Here is a 21,488-nt window from a genome sequence, read left to right on the forward strand (position 1 = left end):
TCTCCACAGATGGGACAGATCCCTGCCAGAAACCTTGGAGATCTGCTGCAAGGTTGAAAATACTGAGCTAGACTGGAGCAATTGTTCTGACTCAACAGAAAGCAGCTTGCTATGTGCCTAAAACATGTAGCATAGCATAGTGTGTGACCTGGGCAGTCCCACCTGCCACAACTTGAGAGCTTGCAGAGAACACAGTGCCCCTTGGAAGATCTATAGTTGCCCTGTGCAGTTTTAATGGCACCAGGCACTGCTGCTGTGTAATCTTTGTCTGTTTCATAAATACCCATGCAGCACAAGCTCCAAAGTACTTAAAGGAGGACAAGTCAGCAGCAGGAGCACTTGGTGGATCGCTCCCCTTGTAACTAATAGCCATGCACAGCCCAACGGAGGGTTGCATTCTTGCAAGCCATTCAAAGCCGCCTTGGCAACCCTCTTAATCTGACATTCCAAAGTAGCTGGATCTCGTGGGAGAACAAGGCTATTATCTGCCATCATTTATGCTTCAGCCTGACATCTGTGGACATTTCTATAGAGGTTAGCCCTCCTCCTGCCTCAATTAAAAATATATAAAAACGATATGTTTTCAGATTAATCTCTGGGAAGAGACAGAAAGGTACAGCCCCCTGCACCTCAGTCAGCAAGAGCAGGATAGATCACCCACAATTATGGCTGCAGCGTAAAAACCTAATCTACCCGAAACTGGATCAGTCTTATAATAAACATAAGCCTTGTATTTATTATTTCAATTAACTGTAAAGTCACACTGTTAATTCTTCTGTCAGAACATCATCCTTTGGGACACTCTAGAGAAGGTTCTCTCGCATTAGTGTAAATTCGCATAATCTGAATGTATCCAAATGCCTCTTTGTGTAAGGAGCTGATTCCTGGACACTTCTTTGGTAGTAAATTTGTGGATGGCAATCAAACTTTTATTTCCAAAGAAAAGGGGATTTAGAACCAAAGAACCTATGGATGTTTTCTGGGAATCAGTTTTGATGGTGAGTATCCATATATTTTTACACATGGATTCCTATCATAGTAGCTAATGGATGGCCTAATTCTGCGCAGTGTTGAGCATCCTCCTCCATCTCCAGCTTCTGCAACATGTCTGAATCCAAGAGTTCTCATAAAAGAGATCACCCATTCAGTTTGCCTAGAAGCTTAGGGGTTGCGCGCTTGCTTTGCACTGTTGAATTATGTCCATTGACAGTTTTTGTCCAGAAAGTTCATCTTGACAGGATAAAAAAGGCAATTGTTCTCCATTAAACCCAAATCATTTAGACCAAGCTCAATCTCTCTCTCTCATCCTTTATCGCCTGCTTATTAAGCTTTCTCTATAAATGAGACATTAAAACATGCCTTCATTGTAATAGGTTGTACTTAGATCTTTAACCTTTTGGTGCTCAGGAGATTCCTTTTTAAAACTAGATTCCTTTTTTATATTAAAAAAAAACACCCCTAGTTAATTTTAGTGGCCTTCCATTGAATGAGGCAGTTTGTCTGGAAGAAGCAAAACATGCCCTACGGTGTGGTTTAAAATACGGCCCTTACTGAGAAGAGTACCCTCCCAAAGAAGAACTCCATAAAACCACTTCTAAATGAAAAGCCCATGAATTAATCAAGTGCATTGTTTACCCCATTTAAAAAGGTTGCCTGCTTTCCTAAGGAATATGAGAATGCCTGAATAATGGAGTTATAAATATGATTATCTGTCATCCTTATTTTTCCGAGTGATTTAAAACACAAACACACACACGCACACACCAATTCCTTGAGAATACACCCAAGATCCCCAACCGTTTATTAAAACAGGGGTGGGGGGTAAAAACTCTCCCTCTGAAGTGCTTTTATGACCCTTTGTGTAAATAACGTTTACATAATTTAAACAGTTTGCTCAGCTTTGCTGGCCCAGCTGCCCAAGGCCTGCCAAGTCCCTGGCGTCTCTGGAAGGATGCAGGGAAAGCCATAAGGTCCTGTGGTACTGTGGAGTTAATGGCATGTATCATTTACATTGAGGGCACGGCACATTTGCAAACGAAGCTTACCATTGAGTGATGAAGTGTACAAACGGCTCTGAGAACTCCCCAACCGGAAGGACAGGCGATTCCTGCAATTGAGTTTGGATTGGGCAGGTGGGGGCAATGGGGGGAGGCGGGAGAGAAAGGAGGGAGACAACAACAACAACAACATCAGAAAGTGAAAGTGCAATTTGTTAATTGTATAGTTGATTTCAGATGGAAAGCAAGCAGGGGATGATGTTGATTTCAAATACCAGACTGTGTACATGTGGGGGGAGAGAGGGTGAAGCCGTGAGAATGTGTCAGAAATCCTGCATTTAGAAGTAATGAGTGTTATACAATGGGTAAGAATATGTAGAAATAAGACCAAGGGGAGGTAAAAAGGGACAATGATAGCCACGGGGCAGAAAAGAAGGTAGGGAAAGTGTAAATGAGAAATTAATGATTATTTAAGTAACACCCAAATGGTCTTGTAATTAACAAAGAGCTGGGAAATTATTCTTGTGTTGACCTTTGCTTCCTGCATCATAGTTGCTATTTATTTACACTTAGCAATCTCAAATCTTGTTAAGAGTTAAGCAGGAGAGGCCAGGGGGGTATATGGAGAACTAAATAAAAAAATTAAAAAATAGTAAATTGCAAGTTGAGCCAACGAACAACAAATCTATCAAAACACAAGGCTAACAAATGCATTTTAAAAAACTCAAGAAACATCCGTATTATTTTTCAAAGAGGAATATTTCACCAGCAAAATAGGGATTTACAAATTGAGGAGAGTTTCTGCCATCTCTCCCCCCCCCCCGCCCCCCAAAAATGACAGAGAGACTTGCCAGTGTTTATAGTGTAACAGCTCAGGATGTAATGAAATTGCACTGCGGAGTACTTTAACAGTCATCTCATTAGACCTACAGTTGGAACAAGAGAACCACATAAAACAGGAGTCAGCTGCAAATGACTCCGTTCTCATCTATTCTCATTTGCTATTAAAAATACCTTTCGGCAGCTTTTGCCACCGTTTCCCCCGCCCCCACAACCTCCCCCCACCCCGTCCCTGAGTGCTTTGCAAAGTATGATGCATGCACCTATTTAAATTAACAAAGGAATGACTTATTTTAATCTTGCCGTGCTTTGGAGTGCTTTGGCCATTTGCAAGAGTCATATATCATCACATACAACCTTCCAGTGCTGCAGGCAAGAAACTCAGAGCGTGCAGCATTTGGTGGGAGCCAAACAATTTCTCTCGCACACAACTGTGTCAAATGCATGTGTGGGGTTCATTATGGAGGGTTGCGAGGGAAATAGCTTTGATGTGGTGCGGGAAGGAGGGGTGGGGGGAATTAAAAAAAAAGAAGAAACAGAAGAAGAGGAGAGGAGATGATGATGATGATAAAAGCCAGCTTCACAATACATGCGCGCATATCATTATCAATGGCGGCAGGGAGAAGCGACCACCGAGCTGCTGACGTGATTAGTAAATATACATATAATTGCGGCGGCCAATTATCAGAAAAATGAGAGTGGTAATTACAAGACAGAAAATTAACTAGAACTCTTATTAAGGCTTTGTTTCCGATTCAAACAATCGGAAATTGCAGCAAAATACAATTAAATCAAAAGTAACTGAAGAGTAAAAGGCGACAGCGTTCTGAGGGGCTGCCTTTGACACACACTTTTGAGGATTCTGCCATGTGGGGAGGGCAACTTTGAACCTGGCAGCTGAATGAGTCACAGAAGGTACAGCTGCCACTTGTATCTCGTGGCTCTTGCTAACACCACCACCAGAAAGAGGCTTCGCAAAAGAAGCACGTGCAGGTGTCACTTATTCAGCAAGGATGACAAGCTGTCATAGCGCAGGTCAAGTGTGCAAAGCCCGTTACGTACTTTCTTTCAGGAATCTTGCTAACAGCCCTGTCAGGTAGAACGATGTCACCGTTCTCACATTGCAGGTGTGTTTGTGGGGTGTGTGTGTCAGGGCTTGGGTCCAGAGTGGGTATTGGGCTAGAGCCCGAGCCTGGGGGGCGAGTAGGAGTGGTCTTGGCTGAGAATCTGCCTGCGCACCACCGCCCGCTTCTGGCCGAAGGAGGGAACTGCAAGTCTTTTTGCACCCACAGCGCAGAGGTGTTCCTTGTTAAAGGTGAATGCACCAGGTCAGGCTAACTTTCTGGTCTGGGCTAAGCAACAAGGGGGAGACCTGTGTTTGCTGACTGCAGACCACTTTGCCAAACCCACGAACCCTGAGAAGGAGAGAGAGCACTGGCTTGGTTTAACTCGGTGAGAGCTTGAGGCCGAAGCAAGATTTGAACTGCAGACTTTGGGAGAAGTGTGAGTTACGAAAGTGGTGGTTAATAAGAAGGGAGGAGTCTACCACACAAATTAGCCCCTACTTCCATGAATTTGTCTATCAGTGGCTACTAAGCTTGATGGCTATGTTCTACCTCCACTGTCAGAGGCAGTATATTTCTGGAAACCGAAGGAGGGGAGAGTGCTGTTTCGCTCAGGTCCTGCTTGCTACCTAGTGGGGCATCTGGTTGGCCACTGTGAGAACCGGATGCTGGACTAAATGGGCCTCCTTTGGGTTGCTCTCCTTACGTTCTTATGTTAAGGTCCGCCAAAAGCCCCACACCAGCTCTCCATGATATACCAGTTTGCTTCCTTTCTTATTTTACCCAGCCTCAACTTTGAGAGGCTGATCCTGGGGGCAGCCCAAGTTACGGCATTAAAAAAAGAGAAAGGGAGTAGAAGAAAAGAGAGAGAAGGAAAACCAACCCAAGCGCTTTGTATATCTCCAGTTTTGAGTACAGAGAAGGGCAATGTGTGCGTGGAGGGGGAGAGGGATGTTTTGAGTGATGCCTTTGCCTTGTGAATAATGAACAGTTCAGGAAGGTCAACCCATTACAACAGAAGCTGTTTAATTATTAATTATGCCCAATCTATGAGCAAAAGGACAAGTTCAGAATGTTTAATATGTGGTAAACCCCAAACAGGCCCTCACTTGGCATTTTGCTATTAGCACTCGTCAGCAAGGAGCTCAAGCATAACAAGGAAAGCACAGCAGCAGAAAATCTGAGCAAGGTGTTGGGGTGGGGTGGGGAGGGAGGGAGGTAGCTGAACTTTAAACTCACTCCCTAGTATTTAATTTGTGGAAGTGACAGCACTCCAGGTGCAGAGCTCAACTCTTTGACCAAAGGGGGTGGAATCTGCATCCCCCCCCCTCTATTTGACCAGAGTGGCAGAATTTTTAGGGGCACTTCAAGATCCTTTGCAATACTGCAGAACTGAGTAGGATCCAAGTTATTCCCCAGAATCCTCTGATTCTTTCACTTAATGCCTTTGATCACACAAACACACAGCTGATTAGTAACTTTCCTATATCCAAGGCCTGCGGGGTTGTTTCTGTTTCTGGCAATTCTTCCTCTATTTCTCAACTTCACAGGCTGAGTGTCAACACATAGGCAGCCAAAATGGCAGAACCACAACCCCAAGCGTAGAAGGGAGGTATCAACATGTCTGGAGGCATTCTGGGTGTTTTACGGAATTGCAGAATTGTAGAGTTGGAAGGGACCATGAGGGTCATTTAGTCCAACCTCCTGCAATGCAGGAATCTTTTGCCTAACATGGCAGTATAATTGCATATTTTAAAACCCAGAACAGGGTTCAATAAATCCAAAACTGCAGCAACAAAAATGAAAAGTGTACATGAGGTTGTTTGTCATCATTCAGTTCTGCGTGCAGCCCCTCTGCTCGAGGAGGGATGCCTGAGAGCCCTTAGAGGTGTGGATCAGGCCATCTGAGCCTTCAAAAGGTGCCCAGAGAAGGTAAGCCTCCCGGACTGAGAGGGACAATTGTGCCTGTGATCCAAGAGTTATTCCCCAGCATCCTTTGATCTTTTCCCTTAACACCTTTGATCACACGCAAACACACAGCTGCTCAGCAAGTTCTCCATACTAACAGGCTGCATGTTACCTCCAGTATATAATAATATACAAATCATTAAAATTTATTAGGAAGGTGCAGGATTAAAATGATCAAGCTCTATTGAGAAACAAGTAAAAAATGCAATTACACATCACCTGTGAACTACAGCAGGGATCAGCACCTGAGCCCCCCAGGGCCAAATCTAACCCCTGAAGACCTTTCCTAGTGGCAAGAAAGGGGTGCAGGAGACATGCTGAGGAAATGGGCACCATTCTCCTCAAAGCAGCCCTCCAGTAAAACTAGCTGCTAAGACAGAACTTACGAAGCTTTCCCCCAATTTCTATTTGTGGCTGAATGTTAATAATTGTAGGATGGGGATCTCTGAAAGATTTGGGTCACCTCCAGGCAACCTGTTTACTGAGCATTCTTCCTGATTTGCTGGCACAAGGTCTGCAGGTGGTGTCAGCTATTTCATGAGCATCCACTCATTTGTTTGCGAGGAGGTTATAAGACATTGCAACAAGGGGTTGTTACCCCACACTTTCCACTGCACTTTCACCTTCCTTACTGCAAAAGCTTCAATTTTGGGGAGGGCAGGTTTGTTGCACAAGAGCACCCAAATCAACTTTAATTGCACATCCTGAGCTTACCAGTAAGCACCTGAATCCTAGGTCAGTGCCCTTGGTTTCCAGAAGAGTGAGCGGTGCTGTCCACAAAGTACTGCCACAGCGACACATGATATGAGGCTGCAGCCTCAAAAGTCTTTGTGGACTGAGTTTTCCTGTGATTGCGGCTTGAAAAGTGGCTGCTCTGGTAGGTTTCAAAGTTTCCTGCCTTCGATGAGCTCTTTCTGAATCAACTTGTCTACTATGGGACCTTGCATCCTTCAGCATGGTACAGATTGTCTATTTCTATGCTTTTATAGTTTGAACTCCCCTAGTGAAAGAATCATAGAATTGTGAAGTTGGAAGGAACCCCAAGGGTCATCTAGTCCAACCCCCTGAAACACAGGAATCACATCTAAAGAACCCCTGATAGATGGCTATCCAACCTCTGCTTAAAAAACCTCCAACACCCTCTGAGGTGGTATGTTCTACCGTCAAACAGCTCTTACGGTCAGAATGTTCTTCCTAATGGGATAGAAATATTGAAAAATAAACATTTTCTTCATGCGAGGCACTGAACAGGCCTGTTGGGGCACACCTGTTGCCCTGTGTGGGTTGTGCACGTGCTCTGGGAGCACACCTAACATGCCCCTGTGCCAACTGTACACAGAAGGGGGAAGATCAGCAAGATTGTGTCCCATTAGTGAACTTCTCATGGAAGAACCACCAAAAAGTTTCCAAGGGAACCTGAGGCTCTCTGGAACGCAGCTTGGAAATCACTTGTCTAAGCTAATCTATTAACAGTGGCTGCAACTGCTGTCTTTTCTACAACCAAAGGATTCGGTTCTTGTCATTGTGCCATTCTTGCTGCAGCAAAGATGGAAATGTTTTAGTGTGCATTCCCTCTCTTGCAGTTTCAAACAGCAAAAGACACAGAGATATGTGCAAAGCGTTCAGTGGCCGCGTCCACCAAAGGGACCTTCCCTCAAAGAACTGAGCCCATTTATTGTTCGCTTCCACCCCTCCGTAAATGCCCCATGCAGCCTTATTGCTTTTTCATAAAACACTGCCGCAAATAATCAAGCATGACCATTGACACCCGCAAGATTGAGTTTTTAGGAACCATTAAATGAGTTCGGCCTCTTGGGAAGGTTTGTTTCTCAGGTTGGCCTAAAGGTAATTATTCAGCTATTCCTACCTGTAGTTTTACCTTGTTCTCATCTAGCCTTTGAATCATGCACATGGGTAAGGTCACAATTTCTGGCTCCAGTAAAGAGAACAGCAGAAAACATTTGGGCCGGAGCGGAAGCAGTGATGGATAGATACATTCTGACACTTGACTCTCCTCTGTACGCACACATTTAACATCCGAGAGATGGAGGCATACATGGAACTCTGCATGGCACTCTCTCCCTCGCTTTGTTTCTTAAAAAGTTAATGCAGTTGTTGAAAACACACCGTAGAAATGTTGAAGTGGTGATTTTAAACGAAATAGTCAGAAATAAGCCAGGGGGCTTATTGCTATTTCTAATTTAATTGATCCAGAGTATTAGACAGTGATCTTGAGACCTGTTTTGTTGCTGTTCCTCTACTAGATCCCTTTTTTGTCAGCTTATCCATTTTTATCGTTTGCAAAACAACCTGAAATGCCTGCCAGAAGGAGTAGCAGCAAAGGATCAAGGCTACACAAAACAGCCCTCCGACATCAAGTCCAAGTCTACCAAGATGCGTATCTTGCCTCCTCAAGAGCCAGATCCTGGAACAGCAGAGACCAGCGCAGATGAGCATGGCTGCTGGTTCGGATCAAGCAGACTTTGCCAACCTAAAGGTAAAGGGGTTGTGGCGCTCATCTCGCTTTACTGGCCGAGGGAGCTGGCGTACAGCTTCCGGGTCATGTGGGTGGCATGACTAAGCCACTTCTGGCGAACCAGAGCAGCGCACGGAAACGCCGTTTACCTTCCCGCCAGAGTGATACCTATTTATCTACTTGCACTTTGACGTGTTTTTGAACTGCCAGGTTGGCAGGAGCAGGGACCGAGCAACAGGAGCTCACCCCGTTGCGGAGATTCAAACCGCCAACCTTCTGATCAAAGTCCTAGGCTCTGTGGTTTAACCCACAGCACCACCCGCGTCCCTTACTTTGCCAACCTAGTGACCTCCAAAAGTTTTCAACTACAACTCTTCTCTGCCACAGCCAGCACAGGGGAAGGCTGACCTAGCTAAACTGGTCTGATGATGGGTTCCTAAAACACTCCAGAAGGTGGACCCTATGAATGGATGTGCCCCTATTCAAATGCCCCATTCCCAACCCTCAGACCACCCTCTTACCAGTCCTTGGCAGCCTCCATATGCACATAACTTTAGTGCAGTAAAGAACGTAACAGCCTAAGTTGGGAAAAGTATCTTGCTATCATCCATGGGTTCAGGAAGAAACTTGCCATGCAGAAACAGCTGCAGACTGAAAGGGAGGGGAGTGACTCTGCTCCCCCCACCCCGCACCTACCCTGTGAATTTTAGGACTTTGCCAGCCCTTATTTGCTCTCATGAAGTTGCCACAGAGGGGAGCATTTGGCCCGAGATCATCAGTCTTAGAACACTAAACACTTCTAATAGCGAACACTCACGTTATCACGAATGCACTGAAAACAACAGCAGCTGTACCATACCAGAAAGCAAACAGACCTTCTCTCATGAGGTCCTTATTTAGAAAGAGACACACACATTAGCACAATAAGTGGGAACTATTATTCTCCCCCAACAGGGCTAGATCTTAAAAAGAGCCGAGGGAGGGGAGCAGGGAGAGAGAAACAAGGAGGGAAAACAAAACCAGGCTGCTATTAAGCCAACGTAGGAGGGGAAACCGTAGGGCACCCGCCAGGACCCTAAGGAGGAATGGAAATCAGCTCCATCGGAAGGCAGGGAGCCTAGAAACCAGCATGGCTTTCATTGCACCATTCTGTACAGAATGTAGCTCAGAATCAGGTGGCACTGCTTCCTTGGAACTTCTCTTTCTTTCTTTCTTTCTACAAAAACAACAACAACTATACTAAGCTTATAGTCCTCATGGTGGTGGGTGGGAGAAGGGAAACTGAAAACAGAAGCAGGACATTTGGCAAGATTTGTCTTTGAGGGTTGTATCTAATGTTAGCCTTACGCTGAGCAGACCCTTTGAAATTAATGGACCTAAGTTAGTCATTTCCATCAATTTCAATGGGCATGATCTGAGTATGACTAACACTGGATACAACTCTTGAGTCAGGGAGAGCACATAAAATATAACTTAAGAATGGCCCCATGAGTGTCCACTTGTCTCTAAATATGTGGATTGGGAGCCTGATCACATGCAGACATCATCTACACAGTGCATGGTGGTTTAAGACACTATATTAGGGACAGGGAACCTGTGGCCCTCCAGATGTTGTTAGACTACAACTCCCATCATCCGTGACCATTGACCTGCTGGCTGGAGCTGCTGGGAGTTGGAAATCAACACCACCAGGGAAGGTCACATTCCCACATGGCATGTGGTTTGCTCTGAAATACAATTTTCCGTGTTTAGCCATCTCAACCTGTAGTTTGGACATAATGGGCTTTCAGATACTTCCAAGGGTGTTATTTCTGTGCACACAAAGTCACGTGTGGATAAGTTGTTGCAGTTACATTCCACTTACACAACATGGCATCTGTTCACATGTGTGATCATAACTCAAAGACTGCCACACCAAGTTACGAGCATGCATGTCTGAATGGGCCAACACAGGCATAAGACCTCAGGAGAGCTTATGTATACCTTCAGTCACAATGAAGTCAGTACACAAACACAAACACACAGTGACCAAGTGTCCAGAAATCAACAGATGTGCATATCATACACATGCAAACATAAGTATGTATATGCATAAGCTTGCAAAAAGGGATTTGCTACTTTTCAAGGCACCCATAAACCATCTCCATCCACATGCAGCCCAATTCCTTTCCTCCCAAGTTTCTGGTTCTGTCACATCAATTCCAGGCTCAGCCTGTTTCATCAGAAGTTGCTCTGGTAAGTGCAGTTCCCTGATAAAGCAGGGAAAGATTCTGGAAATCAACTTCTGGAACTAAGCAGATGGGCTGCCATTCCAGGCAAAAGTGTGCTAGATCTGCCCTGCTTCCTATGTGTAGGACTGAATTTTAACTGCTCTGGGTTAATTTCACTTACACTGTTGCTTCCTAAAGTGATTAAGGGGTGAACAACTACCACCACCAGAGCGTAAGGAAGAATATTTTGTTAGCTCTGAAAGGGGAAATCTAGCAACTATGATCATCCCATCAGAAATCAGGTCTCCCAAAGAAAATGGTGGTTAGCAGAGCAAGCACCTAAGTGTTGACAATGTGGATACATAAAGTATATTAAAAATCAAAGCACACACACAATCAAATCCAGGTTGATTTGCACAGAGATGCACAGAGGCAAAAATGAATGTCCTGTGTCTGGGGTAAAATGCAGTTTTCCAACTTCTTTTCTGAGAAACATAGTAATGTGACAAAAAAGAGTGGGGTGGTGGGTGGACACAGATTAAATGTGGTGCATGTAAATGGCAGGAGCATTTGAACAAAAATGCACATTGTGCCCTTCCACAGCTGAATGGCCAGGCATGCAGAAATTTGGGCAACTGGAAATCCAGATAAACAAGAATACTGTTTCCTTAGGCCTGCACTAGTAGTCGGGGGGTGGGGGTGGGGATACATGATGCCCTGACCCAGAGGCCCACATGTGCTTCAAGGTAAATATAAATCCTCCTGCATGTAGAGGATTCTCCACTAAATTCAGTAGCTGGATCCCACCTGAGCCATGCCATGGACAACTCATGCATTTCACCCGCTGAAACACTCTGAGCAGGCCTTGTGGGTGGGGAGCTTCACGTAAGCACCAGAGTTTCTGCTCCTCTTGAGAAATCACTGGATCAGGACTAAATGGGTTCAGGTAGAGGTGTGAACAACAGGGCTCCTGCCGTTTTTGGTTTTTCTCCCTTTGACAAAACCGAACCGAGAGGTGACATTCAAAATGCTCTTGTTTACAGTTCAACCCTGACCCCTTTTAGCAGGTCCTCTTTTGCGCATCCAGACCAGAGCTGCACAAAAGCCTGCCTCATTTAAAAGGCAAAACGACAACTTCCATTTCTTTGCATTACCACATCTGGCAAGGTGGAGAGGTGATCAATTAATATGGGGGGCCTTTGGGGGTCTCTGTTATCCAAAAGAGAGAGAGGGAGAAAGAAAGAGACTTTCCTGGAAACCGCCTCCTTTTGCCAAGGATTCAATAGGAAGAGTCAGGAAACAGCACAAAGCAGGACAAGGCCAGCCAGCGCTCAGCAGCTCAGAGCCGCACAAGGCAACTTGTCTCGCAGTTGAGGACGTTGGGCCATTGTGCTTCATTAGGAAACAAAATATAAGCTTTCCAGTCCATTAGGAATGACTTTAGGAGTGAAAGCACATAAGACGGCGACTCACCTCATCAACAATGCACTGGAGTAACTGGAGGGGCTGTGATGGAAAGGAGAAGTGGGGGGAGAGAGAAGAGAAGTATTAGGCTATATGCAATATCTTTACAGTGGAGTGGAAAGAAAAAATCATTAATGCAATAAAATATAGCAAGATTAATCAACAGCAGCAAACTCTTATAAAAACATCGCGGCTCAGGATGTCCTATTATTTCTAATGGTACCTAATCTAATACAGGCAGTTAAAGGTTTGCATTTTCCACAAAATGCAATTTGCTAAGTTTAAAACAAGGCATTCAAGCATGCAAAGGAAGCAGCCATCAGGAAAAAGAAAAGTGAATTTTTTTCCCGAACTCATAAAGCTTACCATTAAAGATCCCTGGTTTTTCTGAATCTGAAAAGGAAAAAAAGGGGAGGCAATATGTAATTAGCATGTCATAATCAAAATGACTCACTTGGACACATTATGATCACTGAGAGAAAATTATTGTATCGCTGGTGGCAATTTGTGGGCATGTGTTAACACAATTTACATAATGAAAATACACAAATGTTAATAGCTCGCTTCTCATTTATAGGCGAAAGTCAGCAGAATGTTAATTTCACACAACACTTTTTAGTACCCTCCAGGTTGTATTAGAATAGGGAGAAAAACCATAATCCATTTCAAAAGGCTGTTTACGATTCAGATATAAATAATGTTTTATATTGCTAGATTGTGAGCACTGCGCTTAATGTTGCAATCATTGCTAATGTTATGAAGCTCACTCTTTTTAAATTAAAAACCGATTTATTTAAAATTGAAATTAAATCATAGTCAGAAATTAGAATTTTGGATTACTGCCAATGTCTGCTCACAATCTTGCCCCCCCTCTTTTTTTTTTTTTGAAGGAAACTTTAATTATGTGTCTGAACTATATGCCTGTTCTTAGAGAACAACAGTTTATGCTCCACTTTTTAGAATTTCTTCTGTGCCCCAAACCTCCCACAGCTACTTTCTGAACACCAGTTTTTGGGTTATAATTATCATTTAAGATCACCAGCTGGCCTGTCCCTCCCAAGACTGCAAAATCCACAGACTTAATCTGAGCATCTCGGGAACTGCAGCAAAAGGGCTACCAAACATTGTCAGAAGTGGCTCAAGGGCCACTGTTTAAGGCTCTTATGTTTAAGCTAAGGATGCCAACTGTATAGGTGGGGATGCTGCTGGTTACATCTCTGAAAGCTGGGTGACAAAACTGACCCCCTGACAATTCTACCATTATTAACTATGATTTTCCGTCAACTGTGTGGCTCCTTGCACATATCAACACAGGTCCCTTCCATTCTGCAAGATGCTTCTTTGCCTAAAACATCTTGGGTTCACTCACAGTTAACTTGGCCTGCCCTTTCCATTCAATATTCTCAGCTGAGTAGTGCCAGAGATGATGAATGGCTGTACTTCTCTCATTGGCTTCGAGAGCTCTCCTTCTTCCCTAGCTAGCCAGAGGCATTATCCTATAAATTAGGGATGGGGAGCCTGGGCCCTCCAGATGTTGCTGGACTCCAACTCCCATCAGCCCCAGCCAGCATGGCCAAAGGTCAGGGACAATGGGAGCTGTAGTCCAGCAACATCCAGTCCACATTCCCCATCCCGACTCGAAAAAATTGTTCACAAAAGTAGTAAAAGGTCACAGACATATACAACGCCCACAACAGTGTATGTATTTGCTTCTGGTTGTGCCATTATCAGGGTTCTCTTGTACAGCGGTGCCTCGCAAGACGAAATTAATCCGTTCCGCGAGTCTCTTCGTCTTGCGGTTTTTTCGTCTTGTGAAGCACGGCTATTAGCGGCTATTAACGGCTTAGCGGCTTTAAGAAAAAGGAAACAAACTCGCAAGAACTCGCAAGACGTTTCGTCTTGCGGAGCAAGCCCATAGGGAAATTCGTCTTGCGGAACGACTCAAAAAACGGAAAACTCTTTTGTCTTGCATGTTTTTCGTCTTGCGAGGCAATCGTCTTGCGAGGTACCACTGTAACTTTCATCCTTATGGTTATTTCCAGCAAAGGAAAATGGAAACGTTCATAATTCTCTGTCTGGTGATAGGGAAAACCCCTTAGAAAATATACAAGGAAACAATGTGCAACCTTGCACCAACCATACTGGTGGAACTTCATTTTATTTACCAGGATTTCTAACAAATAAGCCCAGCATTATTACGTCTGAACACCTAAACCATAAAAATAAAACACATACAGGTAATTTGGGACATCACCTATAAATATGGCCTGTTAAAAAAGTATCACCTGTGCATTAAACACATCAAAATAGATCTCCTCCAGTCATCTATAAGATTAAAATATCAGTTCTCTATATGTCCCTACACCTCCAGATACCACATAAAGCCAATTATAAACTCTCTTTTGGGGTACTTCAATGCCCCTAGGGTGCTGTTAGCATAAAGTACACTCTACAGCAGCAGCAAAAGATTTCATTTAATAGAAGAGGTTGATGGGAAAGAAACAACAATATTTATTACATTTTTATCCTGGCTTTCCTCCAAGGCATTCAAGGCACTTTATATAGTTCCCCACTCTCCATTTTACCTCCACAACAACCCTGTGAGGTAGGTTAGGCAGAGAGGTGACTGGCCCAAGGTTACCCAGTTAGCTTTATGGCTGAATGGGGATTTGAAGCTGGGTCTTCCCAGTCTTAATCTAATCACTACCCCATCATGGCAGGATAGGGCAGGAAGTTACCAGTGTTTTTGACATATACCTCCTTGCACAGGAATGTGCAGCACATAAGTGCATGAGAGAACTTTCCGGGGTTCTGCACTTTATGAGCCATAATCCTGAGGAAGGTGGGCACTTTGCACTTGCCAGAAGTCACAGGGGAGAGTATACTGCTTCACTTCTCTTGAGCAGCAACACCTTCCGTGAGCCTGCAATCTGGTGCAGTTAACATCCCCATCTGTTTAAAACCGTGCCTTCAAAGAACCACACGTTCCTCTCTAAAGAGGGCAAAGTGTGTGCATGTTGTTCTGATCAGAGACAACATATGCATGGCATAGCCCACATCGAGGGGTGGGCAGGTGGGGGCAGAGTAAGCAACACAAACCGCAAGGGGAGCATGCTGTATCTATATTTATTTTCAGCTACATACCATTTAGAGCTATTATGATCCTGCATAACACAATATGCTGTTTACATTACAGGGGGCAAAATATCTGGCCGACAACCTGAATTGAATATTTACCAGTAAAATGACAGCTAATTGGGTTTATGAAGGAGGGTTTTCCTTCTTGCTGTAATGGGGAAGCCTTAATAGAAGTAGGGAACGAGATGGGATGAGGAGGAAGTAAGGGGGGGAGTGAAGGGAAACCACAGCTGTTCAGTCCTGTTGCACTATGGACTTGTCTGAAGCCAGGATGAGCTCAACTTGAGTCTACTGGCTTGATGAGCAGAACAGGGTGACAGGATTCTATTCGCAGGAAGCAGAGGAGGAGGTTGTAGGCATAAGATGCTAGGATTTATAAAGGACAGTTGACTAAAACCTTTGGGGAAAGACTCTATTATACAAATGTTCCAGAGAGGCAGCCAGGTTAGTCTCTTGCAGCAGAAACAACAAAGGGTATTGCAGCATCTTAAAAATGAAGGGGGGGAAAAAGCTATGGTTTTCCCAGTAGTGATGTATGGAAGTGAGAGCTGGACCATAAAGAAGGCTGATCGCCGAAGAATTGATGCTTTTGAATTATGGTGCTGGAGGAGACTCTTGAGAGTCCCATGGACTGCAAGAAGATCAAACCTCCCCATTCTTAAGGAAATCAGCCCTGAGTGCTCACTGGAAGGACAGATCCTGAAGCTGAGGCTCCAATACTTTGGCGACCTCATGAGAAGAGAAGACTCCCTGGAAAAGACCCTGATGCTGGGAAAGATTGAGGGCACAAGGAGAAGGGGACGACAGAGGACGAGATGGTTGGATAGTGTCTTCGAAGCTACCAGCATGAGTTTGACCAAACTGCGGGAGGCAGTGGAAGACAGGAGTGCCTGGCATGCTCTGGTCCATGGAGTCACGAAGAGCTGGACACGACTAAACGACTAAACAACAACAAAAATGAAGAAATTTATTACGGCACAAACTTTTGTGGCACATTTCACCAAATGTGCTTACTGAACCTTTATCTACGCCCTAATTATCACAGACTGTATTTTTTTATCTCATTGCCATTTATTTCCCACCTTGGAATTTTCTGTCAGCTAAGATTTCACTCCATGCACCTGAGAAAATGGGCTTCAGACTGCAAAAGCTTATGCCACAAGACATTTGTTAGTCTTTAAGGTGCCACAATACTCTTTGTTGTCATTGTTCAGCAAATGAAGAGAGGTTCTAGGTTCCAACTCCACATATCAGAGAGGATGAGATATAGAATAAGCACCACAACCCTTGAAATACTGGATTCTATCCAGATGGCCTAAGCTACTCATGGCCGGGGAACTGGGGTATGTTAGGGATTGGCCAGCCAAGCTGCACCAAGTGACGTTGGCAAAACTTGTTGCCCACAATGGGAGAAGCCATTTCCATGCTCATACTACAGACATCACTATAAGTGACATTACAGTACTAAAGCATAAGAAAAATCCCCCACTGTGCTCATCATTTGTAAATCTTCCTTATGTGTACATGTTGCATACATGGGAGTCCTAGAGATATGATTCTCACTTTAGGGTGCAACAGATCTCAAAGTCAGTCCTGGATGAGCCCTGCCAGTGGAGGTGTCCATGTCTAAACCTCAGCAGTGGAATAAGTTGCTCTGAACAGTTGTGGAAGTCCCAGCTGTGGAGGTTTTAAGAAAGTTGAAAGGATCCCTTCTGCTGCAGAATATCCTCTTTTGGGCCATGAGATCTGATGATTCACAGTTCCTTCCTAGGGACTGACTCCATTAAGATGAATGATGAAAACAGCCTTCATGAGGCTAAGTGTCCAAGTAGAGTTTTGAGAAAGTGCTGCGGGTCACAAAATGGCTGCAGCCGAGGCATGGAACAACAAAATGGCCGCCACATTTGAAATATTGGGGAAAGAGACAGGGACACAAAATGGTGCAGGCATGCACCCCAATCATTCACTGCCTTACTTGATCGCAGAGAGGAGCTCTTTTCACCTCTCTGCTGTTTAGAAGTGGGAAGGGTATCCAATCCTGGCATCCAGTGAAATGTGGGCATGTTTAAGGAGACATGTTCAATGTAGGAGATGCTGAGCCAGTGTAAACAGGAAATGAGCAGGAACAGCAAACATCTCTCATGCATTGTACATTTTGAGGGGAAATTTACTGAGACCTTTCACAGGTGCCATAGGATCTACTGCTGGCACACTGGTGCTTGTGGGTGCTGCATTGGTGGCTCTTGGTTTATGCATATTGCTACCATTGTACAAGTGCCGCTATCAAGAAGCATGGATCAGTTGCCATGAGAAGGGCGTAACTGCCTCCATGGGAAAAGTGTAAATTGACCTAATTCCATGAACAATCTCAGCTGCTGGTCATGGAAGATTGTAAAATAGCGTGGGATTGTACACAAAAACTGGGGGAAGCAATCCTTGCAAATGCTCTTATTGCTACCACTAAGCACCAACGACATACATAGAACTCCTGGCTTTTTCATAACTTGACAGCTTTATATAAATACGAGAGAGTGAGGGAGGCGGGGGGGGGGGTGGACCTCAGAAACTGCTGCTGAAGGAGACAAATGTTTTCTTGAGGGGGGACAATTACAGGTCTCCCATTTCAAAAGGTGCTTTGGAGGAACATGCAGCATGAACTATAACTCTGAAGCACCTTTTGAAATAGGACAGCTTGTAATTGTTGCCCCTGAAGAAGACATTTGTCGGAACATGTTGGGCAGGGCATTTGACCAATAAATTCTCCTTCAGGTTCTTTTTTTGTTGGTGCTGTCTTTTTGTGGTTGTTCTACTTTTAGCTTTACACTCATGTCATCCTTTTCAGCAGGAAGACACACTGAGTGCATGCTATTGCTCAACTAAGGTATTACACTGCAATTTCAGAAATTCTGTATCAATATATCTGTGCCCATTAGCCAGTACTGATTCAAATTTCCTAAGACCCTCAGTTACTTCTTAATGCCACTACTGAGAATGACAGACAGCTATTTCACTGATGTCTTGATGCAATATCATTGTAACTTTAGTCTTTTCTCCATTAAGTAGAGCTGCTCTGCTTTTTTGCCTCTGAAATACTATGAATACACTTTAAAAAGCTGTATGTTGTTTATGGTGATCTACCACTCCAGGTAATTTTGTTTGTACGGCTGTGTTTCCTCTTAACTCTGCTAGACTATCTAACTGCTACAGCTATATTTTTCCCAGACCCTCAATAGCAAGCTGCTCAAGCTGTACTTATATTAGACATATTTTTCACTGTAAAACAATGTTGTTTACAGTCCACAACACTGGCACATCTCTGGAAAGATAAAACAGCTGTATAGCTGGGACTGCTACCTTTGCACACAGTTCACGAAAAAGCAAAGAATATGATTTTATTACATACTGAAATAATTTTTTTAAAAGTCAATATAAAATACTGCACCGTTTGAGCCCTCTCCCTCTGCCCCACACTACCACGGGACCTTGGAAGCTCTGATGGTCCAATCCTACTGCTCCACATGGCAAGATTTATTATGGAGGGGGATTTTACATACCGTCTTCTCCAGAGGCTATACCAGAAACTCTGCTAGAGCTTAATTTTCCTAGAAGGCTAAAGAGCTCCTAGCAGTGACTCACTGTGGCCTCCACTCTTTCTCATCTGCACTGCAGTGTCGTGCTGTGGTTAAGGGACTGAGCTGTGAACCTGGAAGACTTTGGTTCCAACCTCACCTGTACCACGAACTCACTTGGCTCACCATGCTCTCTGATGTTCTGCGTCCACCCCTGCAATATGGAGATACATCTTAGCACCCTACCTTACAATCATTACTTCAATACTGTACAGGAAGTACTTGGAAAACTTTAAAGCTCTACAAACTCAGTTGGTAGAGCGTGAGACTCTTAATTACAGGGTCCTGGGTTCAGGCCCCTCATTGGGCAAAGGTTTCCTGCATTGCAGGGGGTTGGACTCGTGTCCCCTTCCAAATCTACAATTCTATGATTCTGTATATGCATACTACAAAATGATGCCAACAATTAATTAATTCTTTCCTGTTTGTAATGCTGGGGGACCAAATTTGGAAATGCAATCTGTATGTAAACATACAAAACAAGCAAAGAATAAAATATAATATTCCATAAACTCCAAGGCACTGGCAAGCTAGGCAGGGTGCTCAGTAAAACCTTTTTTCTGTATGTTCCTGTCTGGGGGGAGAATAGGTTACAGGGAATTTATGCCCTTATTTTTTTCCTCAAGATCTGAGCAATTTCTGAATTCTAAAGATTAAACTGCCTTATATGTTAAAACATTCCATTTCCCTCTATAAATAATATTTGGGTCAAAGACAATACTAGTTCAATTCTTCATTCCAAAGAATTAAGCTCCCCATTTCTGTGTTTCCGGGATAGCATAGATGGAAGAAGATATTGCTGCACAACATTATTATTTGGTTTCAGTTGTAAAGTGGTCTAAAAGATGTGATCTATATTTAATTACTTAGCTAGTCTTCCACTGTCTCACAGAATGTGTATGTATGAAAGCAGATATCCATTGCCAAATAAAAAGTCAATATCCCCAAGAATTATGTTTTTGGCACAAATATAAGATGTCTAATAAGAGCAGGAAAATCTATATGTGTATAGGATTTCTACAGCCATAGGATAATAATAGCAGCTGTCAAATCAACTTAAAGTTATCCCCCTGGAATATTAAAAAGCAAATAGCAGATTTCTTTCAATGTATTCTGCAAAGAGAACCATATACTATAAAGACTGAGAAATATTACATATAATAAAATATGATCTTAAAGATCTTTGATTATAATTCAGCACAGAAAACAGCACCACTTTGGTATTAACATGTGAACAGTGTTTAATGTCTTTTAAATGGTTCAATATTGTAATGTATGCTGATGACACCAGAGTTTCACTCTTATTCTGAAACCAACTGCTGCCGCTCATCAATTTAGTCTCACAAAATAAATGAATGCTTAAATGACACTTCTGTCAAATGAAAAAGAAAACCCTGCAAAACAGCTTTTCCATGCACTCAAGTTAAAAAAAAATCATGTTGTTGCTGTTTTTCCCCTCTCCTTCTTTGACAAGTGGCTCTTGCGTTGAAATGAAAACAGGCCAAACTTGGTCAATATTATGGATTACATATAAGAAAAAGAACCTTGGACCTTACTAATATCAAGGAGCAGAAAGCAACAGCTTCAATTAAAACCAGCCAATTATTCAGCCCTTTAAGATGCAGCAAATAAATGAATTGCTTTTAAATGGAAGTCCTTGGATGAAGAGCTCTTTGACCCACAATTCAATTGCACTAGCAGGAATCATAATGAAGGAGGAATTTGCTGAAACAAAATATTTTTTTCTCCCCTGGAAGGGGAAAAAAGGCTTTTGAATGAGTAACCGAAATGCATTTACAAATATTCTCCATTGCAACAGGGAGAGAAGGGCTAGATTATAAAGGGGGGTGGGTCACCTTGAGCTTTGTTTACAAATTACTTTTCCGCTGGCTGAATTCTTACCTCACCACATGCCTCCCTGTGGCTCCCTTTCATTTGGCAATTCCAGGCAGACTTACACCGCTATCTAGAAGCTGAGGGTGCAGAAGCCCTTCCCAAGAATATCAGAGCCTGCAGACTCCTCTCTGATAATCACAAGACTGTGTCCAACAATGCAGTGAGTGAGGAAGATGGCACTCTCTCTAGACACACTGGAGCACCTGTGGGGCTTGGTAGTGGAGCAAGAAATGCTGTGGCCCTCCTGGAGGGAGAAACACAGTTCATCAAGTTGATTCCCCCCTACTCTAAGTGCCTCTCATAAATGAAAGGCAACAACTCATGGCATTTCATCCAAGAGACACCCTCAATGGCAACTGGGAAGAGAGAGGTGGCCAACAAGGATTGGACAGGCACTGCTGAACCAAAGGAAAGTTACGACTTTCCCACAAAGTTTTTGCTTCTTATCTTCTGCTATATACTCTCATGCAGTGTGCACCTATTGATGACACGTCAAGGGTAAAAACTAAAACTAATATTTATATCCCTACCTTCTCTTTCCACAAAGCTGGGGATGCCTAAGGCAGCTAACCACTAAGGCAGTTAGCAATTTTAGGAATATTAATTAGTTAAGTCAAAATGATTCAAAGATAAATAAATACACAGCAAATATTGTGAGTTTCAAATGCCTTGAGGTTTGCTGACCTTAGCAAAATGATGCCACAGAGTGACAGGGTAATACAGTAAGTCTACAACTTATGCAGAGGTTGCGTTCCGGGGATCACGCCTAAAGCCAAAATTGTGTCTAGTCGAAACCCGTTGTGTTC

At 43.6% G+C, this 21,488-nt stretch overlaps 1 protein-coding gene across 10 annotated transcripts in view; it reads right to left on the reverse strand.

Annotated features, from left to right (window-relative positions):
- MAP2K5 (mitogen-activated protein kinase kinase 5) overlaps positions 1-21,488 on the reverse strand; it is a 127,579-nt gene that overhangs the window by 21,942 nt on the left and 84,149 nt on the right. For 4 of the 10 annotated variants that reach the window (XM_083475154.1, XM_083475156.1, XM_083475155.1 and 1 more), the window contains 3 exons: positions 12,386-12,412; positions 12,029-12,061; positions 2,046-2,107 (listed from right to left, as the gene is read on the reverse strand). In XM_083475154.1, the coding sequence (XP_083331280.1) occupies positions 2,046-2,107; positions 12,029-12,061; positions 12,386-12,412 (122 nt within the window). Of the gene's footprint in view, positions 1-2,045; positions 2,108-2,848; positions 2,924-12,028; positions 12,062-12,385; positions 12,413-18,886; positions 18,941-21,488 lie in introns of those variants that run through there. The other 6 variants (XM_083475152.1, XM_083475151.1, XM_083475157.1 and 3 more) reach the window with 4 other exon arrangements.

Source organism: Podarcis liolepis (genome assembly GCF_965112155.1).
Source record: "Podarcis liolepis genome assembly, chromosome: 14".
Lineage (NCBI taxonomy): Eukaryota > Metazoa > Chordata > Lepidosauria > Squamata > Lacertidae > Podarcis > Podarcis liolepis.